The sequence below is a fragment of the Aythya fuligula genome, chromosome 2 (genome assembly GCF_009819795.1).
Source record: "Aythya fuligula isolate bAytFul2 chromosome 2, bAytFul2.pri, whole genome shotgun sequence".
Classification (NCBI taxonomy): domain Eukaryota; kingdom Metazoa; phylum Chordata; class Aves; order Anseriformes; family Anatidae; genus Aythya; species Aythya fuligula.
This window is the reverse complement of record NC_045560.1, coordinates 81,875,213-81,893,582: the sequence shown is the minus strand read 5'-3', so window position 1 is coordinate 81,893,582 and position 18,370 is coordinate 81,875,213. Positions and strand designations below refer to the sequence as shown.

Genomic DNA, 18,370 nt, shown 5'->3' with positions numbered 1-18,370 from the left:
GCAGGCAAAAAGCTCTTCCTTTTAAGACTGTGCTTCAAGTAGTGAGGACTAAAATGAAAAATTATAAAGCTATTTTTCTTCCTTTAGTTCATAAATAGCATAGCATGCCTATCCCTCTTAGGTCTGTGGTAGAAGCTTTTGGTTTGCAACTTAGGATTTTTTTTTATTATTGTTCAGGACCCATAGTTCTAAACAGCTCTGCTCTTTATTTATTTATTTTCATGACTCTCTCGTGTTACTCCTTCTCATTTACTTACTTATTTTTGCCCTCAGCTCAGAATTCAAGAAGCATCCCAATTATACAGCCCTCTGAGCTTTACCCTTCGTTGCGCAAGCACCGGAGTTCAGTATAATAAATACGGCTGCTCTTTGGCAGCACTCTCCACATGTCTTTCATAGCTGAAGGGTTTACAGCATTTCCAAATGTCTTCTGTTTTTTTTTCCTTTATTCAACTTCTGATTAGAAACATCGCTCAGCAAGGCGGAGGAGCAGTTCAAATTTCCTCTGCTTTTGTACACATCTCTCTGTCTCCCCTGCCTTTCTTCTCTATTGCTACAGGAGGGTGGTAAATGTGTTTTTTTTTTCCTGATATACCTGAAACTGGACCCTCATCAGGTGATGTCCAGGACCACGTGCTGTGGATTGCTGGCGTTTCCTGCATAGGAGGCAACTCTCTGCCTCTACCCACTTCTTGTTTTGCCTTTGACCTTGCATGGGCACAGATAGAGAAGCACCACTCAGTTGGACCTACCCTTCGAAACCTACGAGTCACATAGACAAATGCTTGGGAATTGGTAAGGAAGAGGTTAAATATTGATCTCCGCGGGGCCGAGGCAGTGCAGGTATGCATCTTCATAGTTTTAGTCACAGTGGTGATGTGTACAAAGTTGAGTCGTATTATCAGAGCAAGTGAAACCCGCTTCCATGAAATGCAGTTGGATCCTTGCCAGGGAGTTCAGTTTCTTTTAAACATTGTGTTATTAATTGCTTAAGCAATTCGTTCTGGTTTTATTTGGAACAAATCAGCAAGTGTTGCCATATTTCAAACTCTTCTGCAAGTGGCAGGGTTTTGCTGAAAGAGGTCTTTCACTGGCGAGGACAAGCATCCTCTGCAGGAAGGTCACTTTTTTCCCCAGCATACTTACCAACCTCCACGAAAGGAGGATATTAAGGAATGTGAGTTTTCTCATTTTCAAAGTTATTGCAAATCAATAGGAAATGAAGAGGTTATGCCATCTGTTGAGCAGAAATATTTAGCTCTTACCAGAGTTTTATCAGGCTATATTGGTATTTTACCCTTCTAGAGCAAGTCTGCTTGGCTTGTAAGTCTGTATGGAGTGTTGGAAAAACTCATGTATTTTTCAGGGATCCCATCCTGGGAAAACTTCAGATCCCGGCAGATGGTTTTGGATGGTCTGTTTTGGTATTGCGTGGGCATACCTAGCACAGCAATTGTAATGCTAGCAGGTCTTTCATTGTTCTTCACCCTCAAGTCAAATTTTACCAATTTGAAGGATTATGGTTCTTCAGGAAAAAAAAAAAAAAAAAAAAAAAAAAAAAGCTGTTCACAGGTGGTGTTTGTAAATTTAGCAAGGAAGAAATTTGAATCTAAATCCAAGTTGAAAATCTGAAGTCTTTAATTCTATACATGACGGTAGGAATGTGAGAGATGTTCCACTGTACTAAACTCTGTGTGTGCAACAAGAGATGCTGCCCTCCCAAGTTAACCCGGTGACCCTCTGCTAAAGTCATGCAAAAAAAAGTGAATTTGTCCTCTTGTCTCTTTCAAGACGAATCCTAGAAAAAACTGTGAAAGAGCTCTCTCAATGTGCTGCAGTTTGTCTGCTTGTGCCATTGCAAGATCCACCAAATGGCCTTTCAAGGCTGCTGCGAAGAATATAATGCAGGAACTTCTTTTTCCCTTACAAAGGCTTTTTGGTTTCATTTCCTTTTTTGTTGTTGAAAGCTTGTTTTTGGGGGGGATGTGTTGTTTTTTTGTTTGTTTGTTCTGCTCCCTCTTGGGTGTGTTATGTGGAATATAAAAGCTAGCTGGAAAATGGAAGAGGAAAACCAATACCCACACATCTTCCAACTGTGCATTGGCCAATTCTGTATCAACAGGAATTTGCTAGCCATGGATACTACTAAAGGTTCATTGCCTCACTTTTTATATTGTCATGGGGTTGAAATTAGAGGAGGTGTGACCAGAGGCCATCCTGCTTGCACTGATTCCTGGTGCTGTGGTTTGCATATTGTTCGGCATGTTCCTCGCTTACTGCATGGGTGTTTTCATTCAGTATCCCTGTCTCCGCATTTCCCAGGTCTGTGTCAGTTTTCGTGCTGAATCCCAGAGCACTATCTAATGCAAAAGTCACCTGCTAGTCTGAACAGCCCTTCCTTCTCCAGCAGATGGGCGCCGTGATGAAAGCTCCCGAAATACAATGGCTTATTGGCTCTGAATCTCCAGAGTTTCTCCTTCACGGTGTTTACGAGACAACTGAGCAGAGTGCCTGGTGGCATAAATCTTTAAAAACAAGGATACCCCAGGGGCAGAGCGTGCGACAGCCTCTCACAAACGTGCTTACTAAATGCTTTTGGCTGAATTGGCTGCCTAGCCCCTAGAGGGGCTGCAGGAAGCATCTCCCAAGTGGGGCTGCTGGGCACTGCCCCTCGCTGCCCTATTGCCTTGGTGAGCTCAGAAATGTTTAGTAAATGCCTAACACCTTGTTTTGGGTTTACTTTTTCATGCTCGTCTTCTTGGGGACTGTCATCTGCCTGGAGGTTGCGAACTGAGATTTAGAAACAGCTGCTGTTGGCAACTTATTTGCCACTTGGTTAATTAAGAGATTGCCATGCAGATCTGCATCTATTGAATTTCTTCTCTCCTCTTATTTTAAGTGGCTACAATATTGTTGAAATTTTCTGACAAATACAGATGCAGAATCCTTTCATCTGAAGCATAAAAGAAAATGAGCTCCTCTGATGCTTCTTGCACTGTGGCTTTTGTTTCAGCTGCTCTCATTCATTCCCATCAAGAAGACGCCAATTGTGATTTAGATCCTGCCAAGAGAAAAGGGGCCAGCTGTTGTGAACAGCAGAGGTGTTAGGTTTGCAAAATATTCGTGTGATCAACTGTGTGTTTCCTTTAGAGCAAGGCACCTTTTTGGAACAAGGAATAATGAAATGTATTTCCATACAATCTTAGTCTGGCACACAAATAAAAACACGATCTTGGCATGGTTTTGGAGAGGCTGGGGTGGGGGGAAATAGGAAGTTATAGACTGGAGGTGGAAAACAATTGTTTTTATAGGTAGTTAATGTATATGAAGGCTTATCTCCTATATACATGTAAGCTTTTTTAATCACTGTTGCAATCACATTTAAATTAAGTCACCTGTATTCTGAAATCAGCGTGTTCTGTATCTACCAGTTTCTCACACCCTTTGTCACTGCTGTTGTGGTTTCCAGGGCCATCCTCTGGATTTTATTCCCTAACGCCATTGTTCACACACAGGAACTGTCACCAAAAACCAGTGCTGGCTCCATGCTGCTGCAGGGCTGTGTTCCTCTGGAAGCAGGATAGACGGCAACTATTCTGGCAGTGCCAAAAACATGATTTAACATTTGTTTGGTTTCATTGTCTGGTGTAATAAAAGGCAGCGTGGTGTGTTGAAGGTATCCTGTGTGGCCTGCTTTGGGAGTTTGCCTTGCAAGCAACATCTTGGTGCAGCATCACTGCTGCTGCGGGCAGCCAAAAGTGGGCTGCAGCTGGAAGGAGGGCTCCTCCCGAAATCGTATCACCTTTTTTCTCTTACAGGGGAGATTCAGGAAAAGCAGAGTAATGTGCCTTGTGGTTTGGGCTGGTTTTTGGACAAGAGGTGGTGTCGTGCTTGCTTGTTTGATGCTGCAAATCTCAGTTCGTGTTGCAGCCCTTGAGCTAGCCGAGGCCTGGCAGTGAGCCTGTGGTTGTAGACCAGGCCTGGTGCACGTACACCAGCTGAACCCATGGTGTGGTTTTGGTGAGAAAGACACCTGTTTGGATGAGATATTGACTTATCTCATAGCTCGGTCTGGTAGGCAGCAGGCAGCTGTACTGGTCAGGGCAGGGGGTGCTACCAAGGTGTCACTGGGGCATCTGTCACCCCAGGCCGTGTCAGCGCATGGGTGACTGGTTTGACACATGTTAAAAACATTAATTAGGTGTAAGTGGTGGGCTAGTGTGTGTTTAAAAGAAACCCTCCCCAAACCTACTATGTGTAGAAAAGTACCTTCCAAGGAGCACCCATGTCCTATCACAGCTGTATTTTAGAATAAGTTTTGTCCTGCTGTGCTGTTGGGTCGTTGGAGGTTTAGTCTATTACTGCTGTCCTTGCTTGACAACAGATTGGATTTCTCCAGAGAGGAAATTAGATTTTTCCTTTCCTTTCACTCCATCTCTGTCGTTTGTTTACATGAATTGGCTGATTGCGGTGCATGTGATAACCTTTCCTTCCTCATGCTGCTCTATTTGCTGTTCCTTAATAAACTGTATTTACACACAGTGCTTCCTCAGCTGCTTCTGGTGACAGCAGAAACGACCGAGAGAAAGCTCAGTGTCTATGCGGAGCCGGGAGCACACTCAGGCTTAACCTGTGCCACTTCAGCCCGTGCTGGATTAGGAGTGTGCTGATGGAGGCAAGGAGTGGCCTTAGCCCTTGGCTGAGGCTGGCAGAGCTTGCAAGTTTGAGCCTGGTAACCCGCTGGAAATTTGGATATATAGGCAGGTATTAGCTGGATTTTATTTATTTTATTTATTCCCCCCCAGCAGGATCACTGAGGACTGACTACTCAGGGAGCAGAGCCATGGTGGGACATGCTGGAAGTGCTGAGCAGCTCAGAAACCAAGTGCTCTGGGATGTTTTTTTCCTCTCCTCCTGTGCTCTGTTGATACACAGAGCCCTAGCATTGTGCTTCAAATGCAAAAAACTCATATTTACTCCTGACCGAGCCAGGCAGCTCCTGGCTCTGAGAGGCACACGCAGCTCTGGTGCATTAGGATGCTACCATCATCAGTGATTTCTGGTGTCCTGCATTTTACACCTAATACCATATTACCTGTGCTTTCCTCTGGCTGGCTGATGTGCCAGGGCTTTGTGCAACTGCAATTGTTTTCTTCCCTTTTTGGGGTAGGGCTTGCAACCTGAGAGCCCTTGGAGGGAGTGTTGGGTATATAGTAACAGGGTAGAAACTGCCAAAAATTGTGATTTTTTTTCCTCTTTCTGGTAGCATTTTTAGAACTATAACCATGAAAATGAATCTGGAGTCAGTTCGTCTCCTCCCCCCCTCAGTGGGAAGGCTGCAGCCCAGACTTCAGGTGCTTTGCCCTGGCTGTTTTCTCCAGGGGATAATCCTATATAATTACAGTCTTGGCAGCTCATAGCCTGAAACTGGGAGGGGGGAGAGAAAACTGCAAAGGCACAGAAAGCAGCTAGCTTGTGGTTTCTGTTGTAGCTAGTGCTTGGACCGCATTGCAAGAATTGCTTTGTGTTTTGGGACTGAAGATGAGTGAGTGAATGCTAGAGAGTTGCTCAGGCAGTGGGATTTAACCTCTTTTCCCTCTTGATATATTATTTGCAAATTACTTTTTTTTTTTTTTTTTTAAAGTAAGTCTTTGCTATTCTTCATTGTGCAAATATCCTGTGAGAATAAATGTCAGCCTCTGAGGACAAACCAGAAGGCTTCTGAAATCTGAAGCAAACGGTCTGCTACCAGCACACAAGGGTGAGACCAAGTAAGAAAGGATGAGATGTGGCCCTTAATCCCTTCGCAGCCCACCCAACAGGGTCTGAAGGAGCTGGGCTAAGCAGGTTTTGAGCCATACCTGTGGCGGCACAAGCTGATGTCAGCCCGATGTTACTGCAGTCCTTCCTCCCCAGTCACTCGTCCGTGTGTCCATCTCCTCTGCAGAGGCTCCCCATTAGCTCTCTCCTCTCATCTGTGCCCCAGCCTGAGCTGCCAGCCCCTCAGCTTTGTAAAACCTTGTCAGCCACACAGGGATGTGTGCTGGAGCACTGTCCTCTTCCAAAAAAATGAGGCTTTTTGGTGAGCTGTTGGAGGGGGCAATTAATTTTGGTGTGGAACAAGCTAGAGCCCTGGTTCCTTTTGCAAGTTATCCTTATGTTTCCAAAAACTATTAAAAAGAAGAAGAGAAGTGGGAGCTTTCAGGACTAATGGCTCTCTGCAGATGCTCTGAAAAACGCAGGTCTGAGATGTGCCATACCTCATCTGCCTACAGCAGCACTCCAGAAACATCTTAGTGTCTGCTCCGCTCCCAGAGCTCTTCCAGATGCACTGGCCTCCAGATTAAATGACTTAAACAGCATGCGTTGGTTCAAGTACTGGACAATTGTAGGGAATTAATTCATGGATGTTTATGCACAACCTCTTCTTGGTAAAACCGCAGATGCATTTGCAGAAGGGCCTCTCAGCACTTCATTTGGTCCGTGCAATGAATCTGCTTTTCCCTTCTTTTTAACAAAAATCCCAAAGGGCTGCATAGCAGGCGAAATGCAGTGGGTTTTGTGTGTGAGAGGGAGAAAATGAATCCTGTTTAAAGAAAAGTAATTTTGATATTACAAAACCTGGTTGGTAGGTCTTATCTGCCTGTCTCCGGTGGCATGCTGTGGCTGCTGAGAAATAGCAAAGCTCTCATTTCCAGTTGTCTCTTCGGTTTGGTCTGTCAAGAACATTTTATTCCAGCCTTGCCGCTTTTGTCACGTAATATGCAGTGTGGATCAGGTGAGGATTTGTGCATGACAATGTTGCTCTCAGTATATAGTCTGCCAGGCCCTAAATACTACTTACTGTGCTTTTTAGACACGTTTGGAAAACGCTGTAGGTTGGAAACCTCTGTTGAGCTCTCCATTCACCTAAGGTGCAAGAGGATGCCCTGACAACCTGGTGGTTAAAGCTGGGTGGTCAGAAAGCCTGACCAAGCTCTGCCCTGTCGGTCCATCAGTGCCTTTCTTTCCATGAAACTTGGCTTCTCTGCCACCCAAGGGCTGGCTCTGCACCGGTCAGGGAAGCCAGACTAGGACATCTCCAAGGTTGTTCCCATTGGGAATTGTGGGGAGCATCAAGTGGGAACCCTCCAGGTGCAGAGGGAAAAGCCCCACTACCTAAAAGGTTTAACACATCCCAGGGGTGCATGTGGCTCTGCTAGGGGCCAGGCAGGGCCATCGCTGCAGTGCTGGAAAAGGACAGTGTATGAGGGCATGTATGTATGGCAGAGGAGCCCTGAGTGCTCTGAAGTCTGACCTCTTAGTACACTAAAAAATGTTGTTTTGAACATCTTTTTCTTGAGCTTGGCCTTTGTCACTGAGAGCAGCCAATGTTGCTGCTGTGGTTCTTATTCCCTTGGCTAGTATCTGAAATGATTTCCTATGGGATTTCTGAATAACTCAGCGAGAGATCTTTCGGGACAAAGTGATTTTTTTCCCAAGTCTGTGAGTGGGAAGATTTTGCACAACCACTCATTCCCTCATATATTTCATTTGTTTATGCTCTCACATCTATGCACTCACAAGTACCAATACGTGTGTGTCTACATGGTTTTTGTGACACAGGCGACACGAGGCAGTGGCTGCTGAGTCCTCATCGCATCCCCAAGGCTGTTCTAGGCAAGCAGCAAACCAATTTTGTGTTTTCAGTTTTGGCTGCAGTCATGTTCCTTGCAACTTCTTGATACCTTTTTGTTGGTTTTTTTCCATCCTGCTTTCGTTACTTGATTGAAATCACAGATGGGGCGTGATTGGCACAATGGGCACGTGCCAGTGCCATGCTCTGCCCATCCCTTTGGTACCTGCTCATCTGCTCACTCTCACTGGCCCTGGTATTGTTCCCTTAGTGCCAGGATGAGTCTCTGTGCAATGCAACAAACCTTGAATGGTTCTGCTTAAATTAAACCAAACAGCCACCAGAAGTGCTTGATGCCCTGGTCAGATGCCCGTGGTTCATGCAGAGGCTCCCAGCAGTAGATTTATGAGCTGTAAGGCTGGTGAACAGTGACCCAATCATTTTTGTAGTGGAATGACACAAAGATAGAGTCCCAAAGAAGGATTTCTACACTTTCAGCTTCTGCATTTCCCAACCAGATTGTGTGTTGTGCAATGAGGCTTGTGGTTTGTGTCTCGTGTCCATGGGGCACGTGGGGATCACGTCTGCACCACACATAGGGTTAGGCAATTGTCTTCAGGAAGAGAGGTACTGGGCAAGCAAGCAAGGTCTTTTCTGTGCCTGTCTCCTTGCCCACACAATTTTTTTCCAAGTGGAGCAGCTGGATATATCCAGGAGTTTGTGATGCTGATGGTTGTTTCCATGATTTGTGTGTATGACAAGGGTTTACTTGACTCTGCTCAGCAAAGTAATTGAGGAGAAAACGTTTCTGCTGAAGGAAAGAAATGGGGCTTTCTTGCCAGCTTAGCCACAGAGGGATGAAGTTGATTTCTGTCCTGCAGCAATTGTACATGAGCCAGTAATGGATCGTGTGAACTGGGTGAAAACTGGTGTGGACACAGAGGTCTGGTGGCCAAGCACATCGAGGCACCAGTGAGAGCATCAGCAGGGTGCAGGAAGCCTTTGCTAGGCCTGGGGCAGAGCTGGAACAAGCCTGACTGCTAAATGCTTGCTAAAAAACGCAAAGCTGAATATTTTATCATATCAAATTGAAGCTAAAGGTTTTGGAAAGTCGCTAGACTGTCCTCATATGTAGAACATTTATAAGGAGATGTGATATTTCATATACATGAAGCGCCTGCTGAGGTCAGCTGAAAGTTGCGCTCACCCAGCTATAGCAGGGTTTGTTGTTTTGTTTTTTGTTTTTTTTTTTTTTTTTTCATTCTTTGGCTTTTCTAGAGGAAAGGGCAAAAAGTGATCATATGCCTGTGATAATCTGGAAAAGAAAACAGATGCGAAACAGCCTCCAAAGTGACTTCCTTTCTATACAGTGAATGACTGCTGCATATGGAGTGATGTGTATTATGCACCAGTGACTCAAAACCACATACTTTTATTATTTTGATGCCTCTTTCTGACTTCATCCAGAAGTTGTTCTTGTCCCGGTTATTTTTTTTCATCTCATACTACCCCAAGCAGTGCAGCTGAGATGTCAAAGTCTTACCTACCTAACGCAGGCTTCCTGTTCCTATAGCAACAAAACTCGTCCTTGTACTTAATGAAGGCACACTGGAGCATGAATAACTGCAACTTTAAGGCTTAGCAAAACAAACAGAAATACTTCATAGTTGCAGATTAGAAAATAAAACGGAAGTGACCTCTCTGCATAGAATTAAAAAAATCGCCTAGGCTTGGGATCCTTCATTAGTAAGAATGAAGCCATATTCATGTCATAAGAAGCTCTGTGCTTTAATCTCATTTTCCTAATTAAAACGTAAAAGCCTTTTATACCAAGTGAGAGTCTTTGAGGATTTTTCCCCCCTTCCTTTCCCAAAGCTGCTCTGTTTGTGGTTAAGCTAATGAAAATTGGGGCTGCTCACAACAGACACATTTTCCTTTTGTATTGGCAAAAATCCATCAGTGGTTTTTGTCATGGGCCAAAATAAAAGGAGGAAAAAAAAAATGTGGTGTCTAATCCTATATTTGATCTGCAAGCTGGTTCCTGGTCAGTTAATATAAATCTGTGTTACAGTGATAAATGCTGAACAAGCTACAGATGAGAGAGTGAATGAATGAGCAGCTGTCATCTCTTCCTATTGTCTGATGGCTTTTCAATTACAATTTTAACAACCATTAAATTTTAATTTAAAACAACCATAGGAAACATCCCAAGGAAAAACACCACAGTGCTGTCAGCAACATATCATGAGCGTTTATGAGCCTACATTTCTGTATCAGCATGCCGATAAGTTCTGCACAACATTTGTGGCAGGTTTATGGGCTTGATTATTAATCTGTAGAAGTGAGTGTAGGCAAGTGGGAAATTTGAAATAGTGGGTTCTATTGTATTCCTACTGGCAAAAACATTATTTATGTTGGAATGTATTTGCACAAGGCAGTCCAATTTTACTGCTGTTTCTTCTGGAGATTAAAAAAAAAAAAAAAAAAAAAAAAAGCTGCCCTTCTGATAAATTCATTTTATTTTCTGAAGACTGAATAAAGATAGACGGAACTCGTGGTTTAAGGAAGTTTTTGTCTACTGAACTCACTTGTCACAAAGCAGCTGAGACAACTGATAGCAGTGATGGTGGTAAATTGCCCTACAGCAGAAGAAAGGATGGAGGGCAGGATAAGACAGATAGAAAGCTGTCTTGTTTGAAAGTTGATCAAGATTAGGTATTGCAAAAACAAAAAGCAAACCCAGGAACAACCCACTCAGCAAAATCCAGCTTGAAACTGGCTGAGTCACAGTGTATTCAGCTGTGGGCAGGTGGCATCCCATATGAGTTGGGAGACTGTATCCTGCTGAGAGTGGTGATGTTCTGTCTAGCAGCAGATTGATTGGAAAGGCACGTAGTGTCTTTGGGTATTATGAAAAGGCTTGACCCCAAATCTATGAATTATCTTTTTCCCTCCATTTTCCTTTAAAATCAATCTATGTATGTGTGTTACATATGTATTTGTTTTATTAAAATGAAGGACGTTAAGACCCTGAAACCTTTGTGAAGTTAGGCACCTGGCCAGGGGGAAGTAGACCTGTGGACACCTTTGCTGGTGGGGTCCTGACGCAGCTGCATGTGCTCTGTGTTTCAGGGATAGAGCTCTGTCCTCCTGGGCACCGGTTCATGATCACCATGGTGGCGAGCTTCATCGAAATGGCGGGGCAGTTCCTCATGCCGGGGCTGGCTGCCCTCTGCAGGGACTGGCAGGTCCTCCAGGCGGTCATCATCTGCCCCTTCCTGCTGATGCTGCTCTACTGGGTGTAAGTATTGCTTCCTCCTGTCATGTCCAAGTCAACACAAGCCCCTAACACTGGATTTGGGGGTGCTCACATAGGTTTTATGTGCTGAGGTGTGGTGGGGACCTGGGAGATGGCTCAACCATTGAGCTGAAAGTTGTACGTTGTCATTTGCTGGCTGTTGTGTCCCCTTTAAAGATGAAAAAGCCTCCTGAGAGGACACATCTCAGCCTAGCTGTTGTGGCTGCACAGCTAAATTTTCCCCTTAAACCTGCCCTGTGGTTCTGGGTTGTCACTGTTGGTTCCTTCGGCCTGGCTTAGCCGAGCTAAATATAACACACATCCGCTCATGAGCAGCACCCTTGGACACTGCGTGTGTGTGAGGTGGCTGGCCCTGAGCCTCCCTGCTTAGGTTTCTCCCAAATTATCATGTGTTGGGATGATGGCACCATTCCCACAGGTTACTTCTCCCATCCTGGTTTCTTCTGGTCTTCTGCCAGCGTGAGGCTCCAGGCCCGATGCTGCCTACCCTAGAGAAATGGGAGGCTCCCACCTTGGTGCTACTGGGTCTGTCTTCACCAGAACTTTATAAACCTCTCAAAAATCTTACTTTGTGCTTTTGTCTTAATAGTGACACACAGTGGTGGCACAACACAGCAGAGGCTTGCAAGAGCAGGATAGTACAAAAACGTAAGACTGAGAGCAGGCTAGGTAATTAATTTTAAAGGTAATGCTGACTAGATTAAAATGTTTACTTGCTATAAGCAAAGGAACAGAGGAACTGGAAAAATTCACTGCTTGCTACTTACCCACCACATACCCAAAGCAGAGTATGGATAACAGGACAAATAACTTTTGGATCGCAGGCTACCTGACTTTCCTCTTTTTTAATATAATTGTATACATGTATATATGTGTATGCATGTATCTGAGATGAGTGAAAATGAGGCCTAAATAAGAAAGAAAAATATGCTTATAGTCAAGTCTGAAAGTATCTGTATTAATGCAAGTGCGGGGCTATTTTGTTTAAGATCTACGTATTTATTTTGCTTTTGTATGAAAATAAAATGTACTTATCTAGAAAAAAAAACAGGGAATAATGGTTAATTACTCTGAAGAATCAGGTGAATGTCAGCATTTGAAGGAAACAAGCAGATGAAAAGTAAACTTTTTTATTTTATAACTCTATGTGTATGCTTTTAAGGCAACTCAATTAGCATAATGTTGTCTTTACTAGGGGAAACTTTTTATAGCAGCAACTGGATGTTGTCTGGGGCATACACAGTACTGACCTGTATAAAAGAATGCCTTAAAATCTGTGTATAGGGGAGATTTTTGGATGTTTAAACATATAAAAAAAAATAAAAAGTTCCATTATAATCCTGGAAAGTAATTCTTCTCTTTCCTCTCTCTGTCTTTACATGAGAAATTCAAATCACTTCTGTCAGAAATTTTCCTACTGTGGTCTGAATTATCCTGCGTTAACTGCACAACTCATTTATTCCCTGCCTGGCAGCAAATGTCTATTGCATGCAGTGCTTCCTCCTTCTCCTTGCTCCTTCACAATGGTATTAGTAGGCAGAACTCCTCTAATATGTTATAAAATTCTAATACGTCCTATTTCAAGGTGATAGGATGGTTCCTGTATCATTTGTCAATCAGTGTAAAAGTGAATGTCACTACTTTCCATATTCTGAGCCCTTTTTATTAATTTTACAAGCCTTTTTCTGCTTTTTGAAAATAGTAATATTGCTCATGCATATTTAAATGAGCAGCTAATCACTATCACTTATTTCTCTGTCAGAACTTGAAAAAAAAAATCTAGAAACTTCCTAGAAATTGCACAAATTTGTCAAATTCCAGATGGTGAAGTAAAGCAATATCATTTGCACTGAGGGAAACGTCATCCTTGTTAATTCAACAGACTGGGAGATGCCTTCTAGAAAGAAAGTGACCCTAACGCGTTTTCCATCTCTCAAGTATTTTCCCAGAGTCCCTCCGGTGGCTGATGGCTACGCAGCAGTTTGAGGCGTCCAAGGAACTTATCTTTCAGCTCACTCGCAAGAACAGGATGAACACGGAAAGCGACATCAAAGGAGTGGTGCCCGGTGAGTAGGACAGACAACCACAAGTCTGGCTGCTCAGGTGAAATCGCTTGCTCTTCTCTAAAGGCTGCGCATGGCGCTGCTGTCTGGAATTAAATAATCTATTTACCACCTGCAAAACCATCCTATTCGTTCATTCATTCTTTTTTTTTTTCCCAAAAAAAACTGCTCCAAACTCTAGCACCATGTTTAATATTACTCAGCCTGTTGAACAGTCTTAATATTACAATCTCACCTGGCAGTGCCATATGCTTTTAGGGACATCTCTTGAATAATTTTGCCATGGCTGCGGAGAGCGCCATCAGCTCAGCACGCCTCTGGAAAGTGTTTTAAGGAAGCTTCTGGTTGGGATCCTGCCCATCACGCAGCACTTGTTTTGTTGGCTGGGAGAAGTGGCAGCACTCAAGCCACAATTTCTAAAACACCACTCCTGTGGCAGACCTAAATCACATCCCAGTTTCTCTTTAAAACCATACTGCAGGAGGCATTTTGCCTTCTGCTCCTGTAGCTTCTGAACAATGCTGTCCTGCTGGTGACAGCAGTAGAGGGCAGTTTTTGGTTCAGAGCTCCTCTCCTCCTCCTCCTCACAGGCTTGACAGTGCCCACAGATACCCGTTTTACAGTGTCCCCTGCAGTCTGTATCAGGCTACCTACTAGTCAGAAAAGAGTGGAAATGTATTAGGGTGTTTTTTGCAGTTTTTCATACCCTACCTACTATGACTCTGGGAGCTGGAGGGGTACATCACCCCCACACCTGTGCTCTCTCTGCATTTGGCTATTATTCGCTGTTGAGGGTCTATGGAGTAGCTCAGGTCAGTCCTTGCTAAAGGTATTAATCAGCCCTGGGATAGACTGCATCCAGAATGGAAAAATATCACTGTTAAGATCAGTGCATCGTGAATGAAGCAGTCTTTATCAATAATGTCCTTTAAAACTGATGGGACTAGGGAAAAGTCCAATTTGGGTCTGTGTTTCATCTTGGTATTGATACCAAGGCCAATGGTATGGTATTTCTGGTGCAGTTGGCAGACTTGTGTTAATTGTCATGTTTGCAGGTGAATTGTATGTCGAGGGTTTCCTGAATCTGCATCGAACATAGCATGGCTCTGCAATGTAAATGACATTTTTCTGGTAAAGCTCTGGAAAGCTCAAGGGTACAGAGCAGCTGTTAACGCAGTGATCTCCATCACTGTATCTTTTTTGCAGATCTTTCCCAGAGTAAATGAACAATCTTGGAAAAAACTTGTTTCTGAGGCAATGAAATGTCTCACCATTGGACTTGGAGACAGCTCAAGCTGTCTAACCAGCTCTAAATTTGGCCTTTCTTAGCTAGTCAGTGTATTGAATTTACAGACAAAATAAAATATATTTTTAAGGGGAAAAAATAATTACCTGAGTTTCCTTTAAGGGAAATTGTAAAGATGCAACTCGGTGCTAGAGGGATTTATTTAAGCCACTTACAATGATATTGTCCACGGAGGAATGCTAAGTGTCAAAATGGTTTTATGACTATTACTTGTGACTGATTACTTTTTCCAGCAGTTTCACGGTAGGGGCACACTCCTGTTTAAGGAGGGACTCCCTTTCATGTGGAAAGCAGTGTTATTACACATCTTGGTGCTATGGACTCTCTGTCTGCAAATATATTTAGACATAGCAGTTGTCAGTAAGTTACCTTTTGCAGCCTTTCTACACATAATACAGAATGTTCTCAGTTCTGCCTCCTTGCTGATGCTGGATTTGTTTTATGGTGTGAGGTTGGGTTGGTTTTGTTTTTTTTTTTTTTCCTTTTTGGCTTTGTCTTTTTAAAGTCTCTCTGCAGCCCCACATGGTAAGGCTTTTCTAACGCAGCTCTGGAGCAATGCTTTATTTTTTGTAGGGAGAGAAAAGCGAAGCAGTATCATGTGGATGAAATGACCTTAACTAAAGATTTTGGAAGGGCATTCTTCTTCTGGGTACATGGGAGCATTGATCATTTGAGTGAGGACAGGAGAAAAGCAGAAATTCTGAATGAAAAATATGATTAAAATGCACATCATATGTCTCTGGGTGGGTCTGTAAGCAGAAGAAAGCATATTTCTGCCTTTGTGTGTTGTAGTTGCATATACATAATTGCTGGGAATGGGCAAAAAGCTGGTATTCGTGTGTGAGAAAGGGTGCTATTCAGCCTGATGCTGATATCTATTTCTGCTTGAATCCCTTGTGGAGCTTTCCTATCTGAGTGAAGGTTTTTTGTTTGTTTGTGATTAGTTTTATTCTCTGCTTTCCATCCCAAAATGCTGGAAACTGTTTCACTCTAGTTAAGGCCCAATGTGTTGCCATCTAATATTAGTCATAGCAGCCTTGTGTGGCTGAGTTACTCGATGCATCTAAGCAGTAAGCTGCTCCCATACAGTCCCTTCCAACTGGAAACCTCAGCGTAATTCTACTCACATGTATCAGTCAAATAAGTGTATGCTATGGCACAGGTCATTACAGGAGTTGTACGCTCACATTCGGGGCAATTGGCGGATCTTTTGATTTTTGGTAGGAACAGTTTGCCATCGTGAGGAGATTTCTGATTTTATTTGGTTGCACTTTCTTCTGTAACACTTAAGAAGAGTAGGTGTACCGATTTGACCTCTTTAAAGCATCTATAAACACTGTTAGGTCTCAAAATTTTACTAGCTGGCTCAATGCTTTGCCCTCCTTTAGTGACAGAAGTTTAAATTTGTTTTTACAACAAAATAAATATTGTTATCCAACTGCATATTGAAATGTCGCTTATAAAACAGGCTTAGTAAGTTTTGTTGACAAATTATGTCAAACACATTCAATTCTCATTATCCAAAAGAGTCAGCTTCAGTCATGAGCAAATTAAATATTTTGATAATATTAATTTAGTGGAGGTTTTTCACTGCCAGGTTCTTCTAAAACCTCCACATCTCTTCCCTGTTCTCCTGTGAAGCAAGGAACAAACACGTTTCAGTTGTAGCTATAGGACAGTCATTTTTAGCAATGTGAAGTAAGTGCTAAGGAAGCAGAGAGAGCTTACTCTTTAGAGTATTTAGGGGAATTGGAAATCCCAAAGCACTAACTGTCCTGACACCTTTATAAAGCTGTGTCATACATTAGCTGGTTTTTGTTATTTTAGTAGGGTGCATGTTCTTTTCTTCATCTTTTTCAGGGTTGGTTTGTTGGCCGGGACAAATCACCTGCTGCAAGCTGGTGATCTCTACCCATATCTAGCCCATCGCTTTGTTTGGCTGCCTTTGGGAATACACAGCCTGGGAAACCACAGCAGCAATTATCTGGGTGTCAGGTGTGATGCTCCCATAGAAGCCTACCATGGTGTGTTTTTTCCCCATCTTCACGAACTTTACTCAGTGATGTTTCAGATGTTCCTTAGCAGAAAAAATGACTGCTCGACTGGGTGGAATAACAAAACCACCTTTCTGCCCAGCTCTAGGTGAAAACACAAACCAGGACACTCCTGTGGATGCAGAGGATATATAGGTGTTGCTTTCCAAGGTAGAGCCAGTCAGTGGAAGGAGGCACCAAAATATTTTTACAGCATGGAGGAATAATATTGACATAATTACAAAAGTGGCCAGCAAAGATCAAGCATCCAAATGTATGCAAATATTTTAAAGTGCAGGACCCTTTGTGGAGAGACAGAAGGGATACAGTGGAAACGAATATCGTGTGTGTGTGTGTATGTCTTGGTTGCAGTTAAGAAAGCTGTGGTTTTCAGAGGATTTTATTTGAATTTAAAGAATACAATTGTTCACCTTTCTTGCTTCTGAGCATTGTGCTGCCATCACTTTTGTTTTGTACATAAGCTAGTTTTCTATTTTGTTTTGCTGCATATTTTTATTTTTCCCAATCATGAGGCTTGGATCTACACCCTTGCATGCTGTTTCTTTCATTAAGTAAATAACAGAAGGAAGGGTGAAAAGGCTTTATGTCTGAGTCAGCCTCTTTCCATAATGGGAGAGATGAACTCTCCCTACAAGCCTTTGATCATGCCCTTAGATCATCACAGCTACAACTACTGTTTCAAAACAAAGACTGGGATGGTTGAAGAGCCAGGTGTACTAGCTAGAGAAAGAAAGCAAGTTCCCTGGCCCCATAACACCATGCGATGCTACTTCGTGCAAACCTGCTGGGTGTGTTCCTTTATAGGATCCCATTTCTTGGTCCTTTAATAGTGAACAACAAGAATAAGACTGTCCAGGATGAGTTCTCTTCTGCTGGCTAGATGTATGGAAATGGAAGAGGAGCTCATGCATGCACGGGCTATATCCCTGGCGAGGACAACAGTGACCTCTGACAGCTGCAGCATTTGGAGGGGACAGGGAAAGAAGGCAGCATTGTGCCAAGTTTCTGCATTTTGGTGCTGTTGGGAAAAGCCAAATATGCTCTAAAATTAAAAAAAAATAAAAATAAAAATGAAGTAGCAGTGGTGGTCAGTTTCTATTTAAGCTTGACTGACTTTGAGCAGGAGCTGGGCATGCAGGGCTGGAGGACACTCTGGTGCTACTGGCACTTTCACAGCCCACGTGCATGGAGGGGAGTAAGGAGAAGGAGACCTTGGGAACCAAGTGGAAGAGGAAAGCAAGAAGAGGGACTGGTGATGGAGACAAAATAAGGGAGAGAGTGAGAAGAGTTGTGGGGGCAAAGCATAAAAATAGTTTGGGCAGAGGCAACAAACCAGGGGTGATTAATGGCTGTGGATAAAGGAAAGAGGAGAGGTAGATCATGGAGACTGTGACCATTTGCTTCCTCCTTCCTTCAGAAGCTGTTAAGCCCAAAGATTCAGTCTTGGCATCCTTCTCCTGTGAAATCCACCTCTAAAATGTGTGCCTCGACTCTCTGTGCTGCCCAGCTTGCTTGCTCTCTGTTGAGATTTCCTCTATGGCTTCAGCTAGATAGCAGCAGATAGCAGTAATGCGTGTGTAGCTATCTGAAACATGATGGCCCAGATACAGTACCACACGATGGCATTTGAGGTATTCTTTGGTGGTTTTTCTTCTTTTTTTTTTTTAATGTTGGTAACGTTAGAGAAATGTAAATGTTGACAAGTAATGCTCTGAGAGATGCAAAAAGTCAGATTGCCTGGGGAACCCTTGCTTGGCCTCCTGGTGTGAAGGCATGATTGTAGAGCCTTTAATAGCATGATTACAACCTATTTTTTCCACAGGGCATAGGATGGACGAATCAGTGCATAGCATGGACGATGCTGTGGAAATGAAGCTCTTGTCTGTTCCTCATTTCTTGCAGAATTTGGAAGGTGTGTAGTGAATGAGGCAAGGGGCTGCAGAAAGAAAGAGCACAGTCTTTGGGGAAATGGAGCTGAATACCTCCTGAAGAGCTGTACCCTGTGTCCACCAG

At 43.3% G+C, this 18,370-nt stretch overlaps 1 protein-coding gene across 1 annotated transcript in view; it reads left to right on the top strand.

The window, feature by feature from the left end:
• SLC22A23 (solute carrier family 22 member 23) overlaps nt 1-18,370 on the top strand; it is a 91,359-nt gene that overhangs the window by 56,641 nt on the left and 16,348 nt on the right. Inside the window, exons 4-5 of the mRNA XM_032180843.1 lie at nt 10,748-10,916; nt 12,873-13,000. Coding sequence (XP_032036734.1) covers nt 10,748-10,916; nt 12,873-13,000 — 297 coding nt within the window. The remainder of the gene's footprint in view (nt 1-10,747; nt 10,917-12,872; nt 13,001-18,370) is intronic.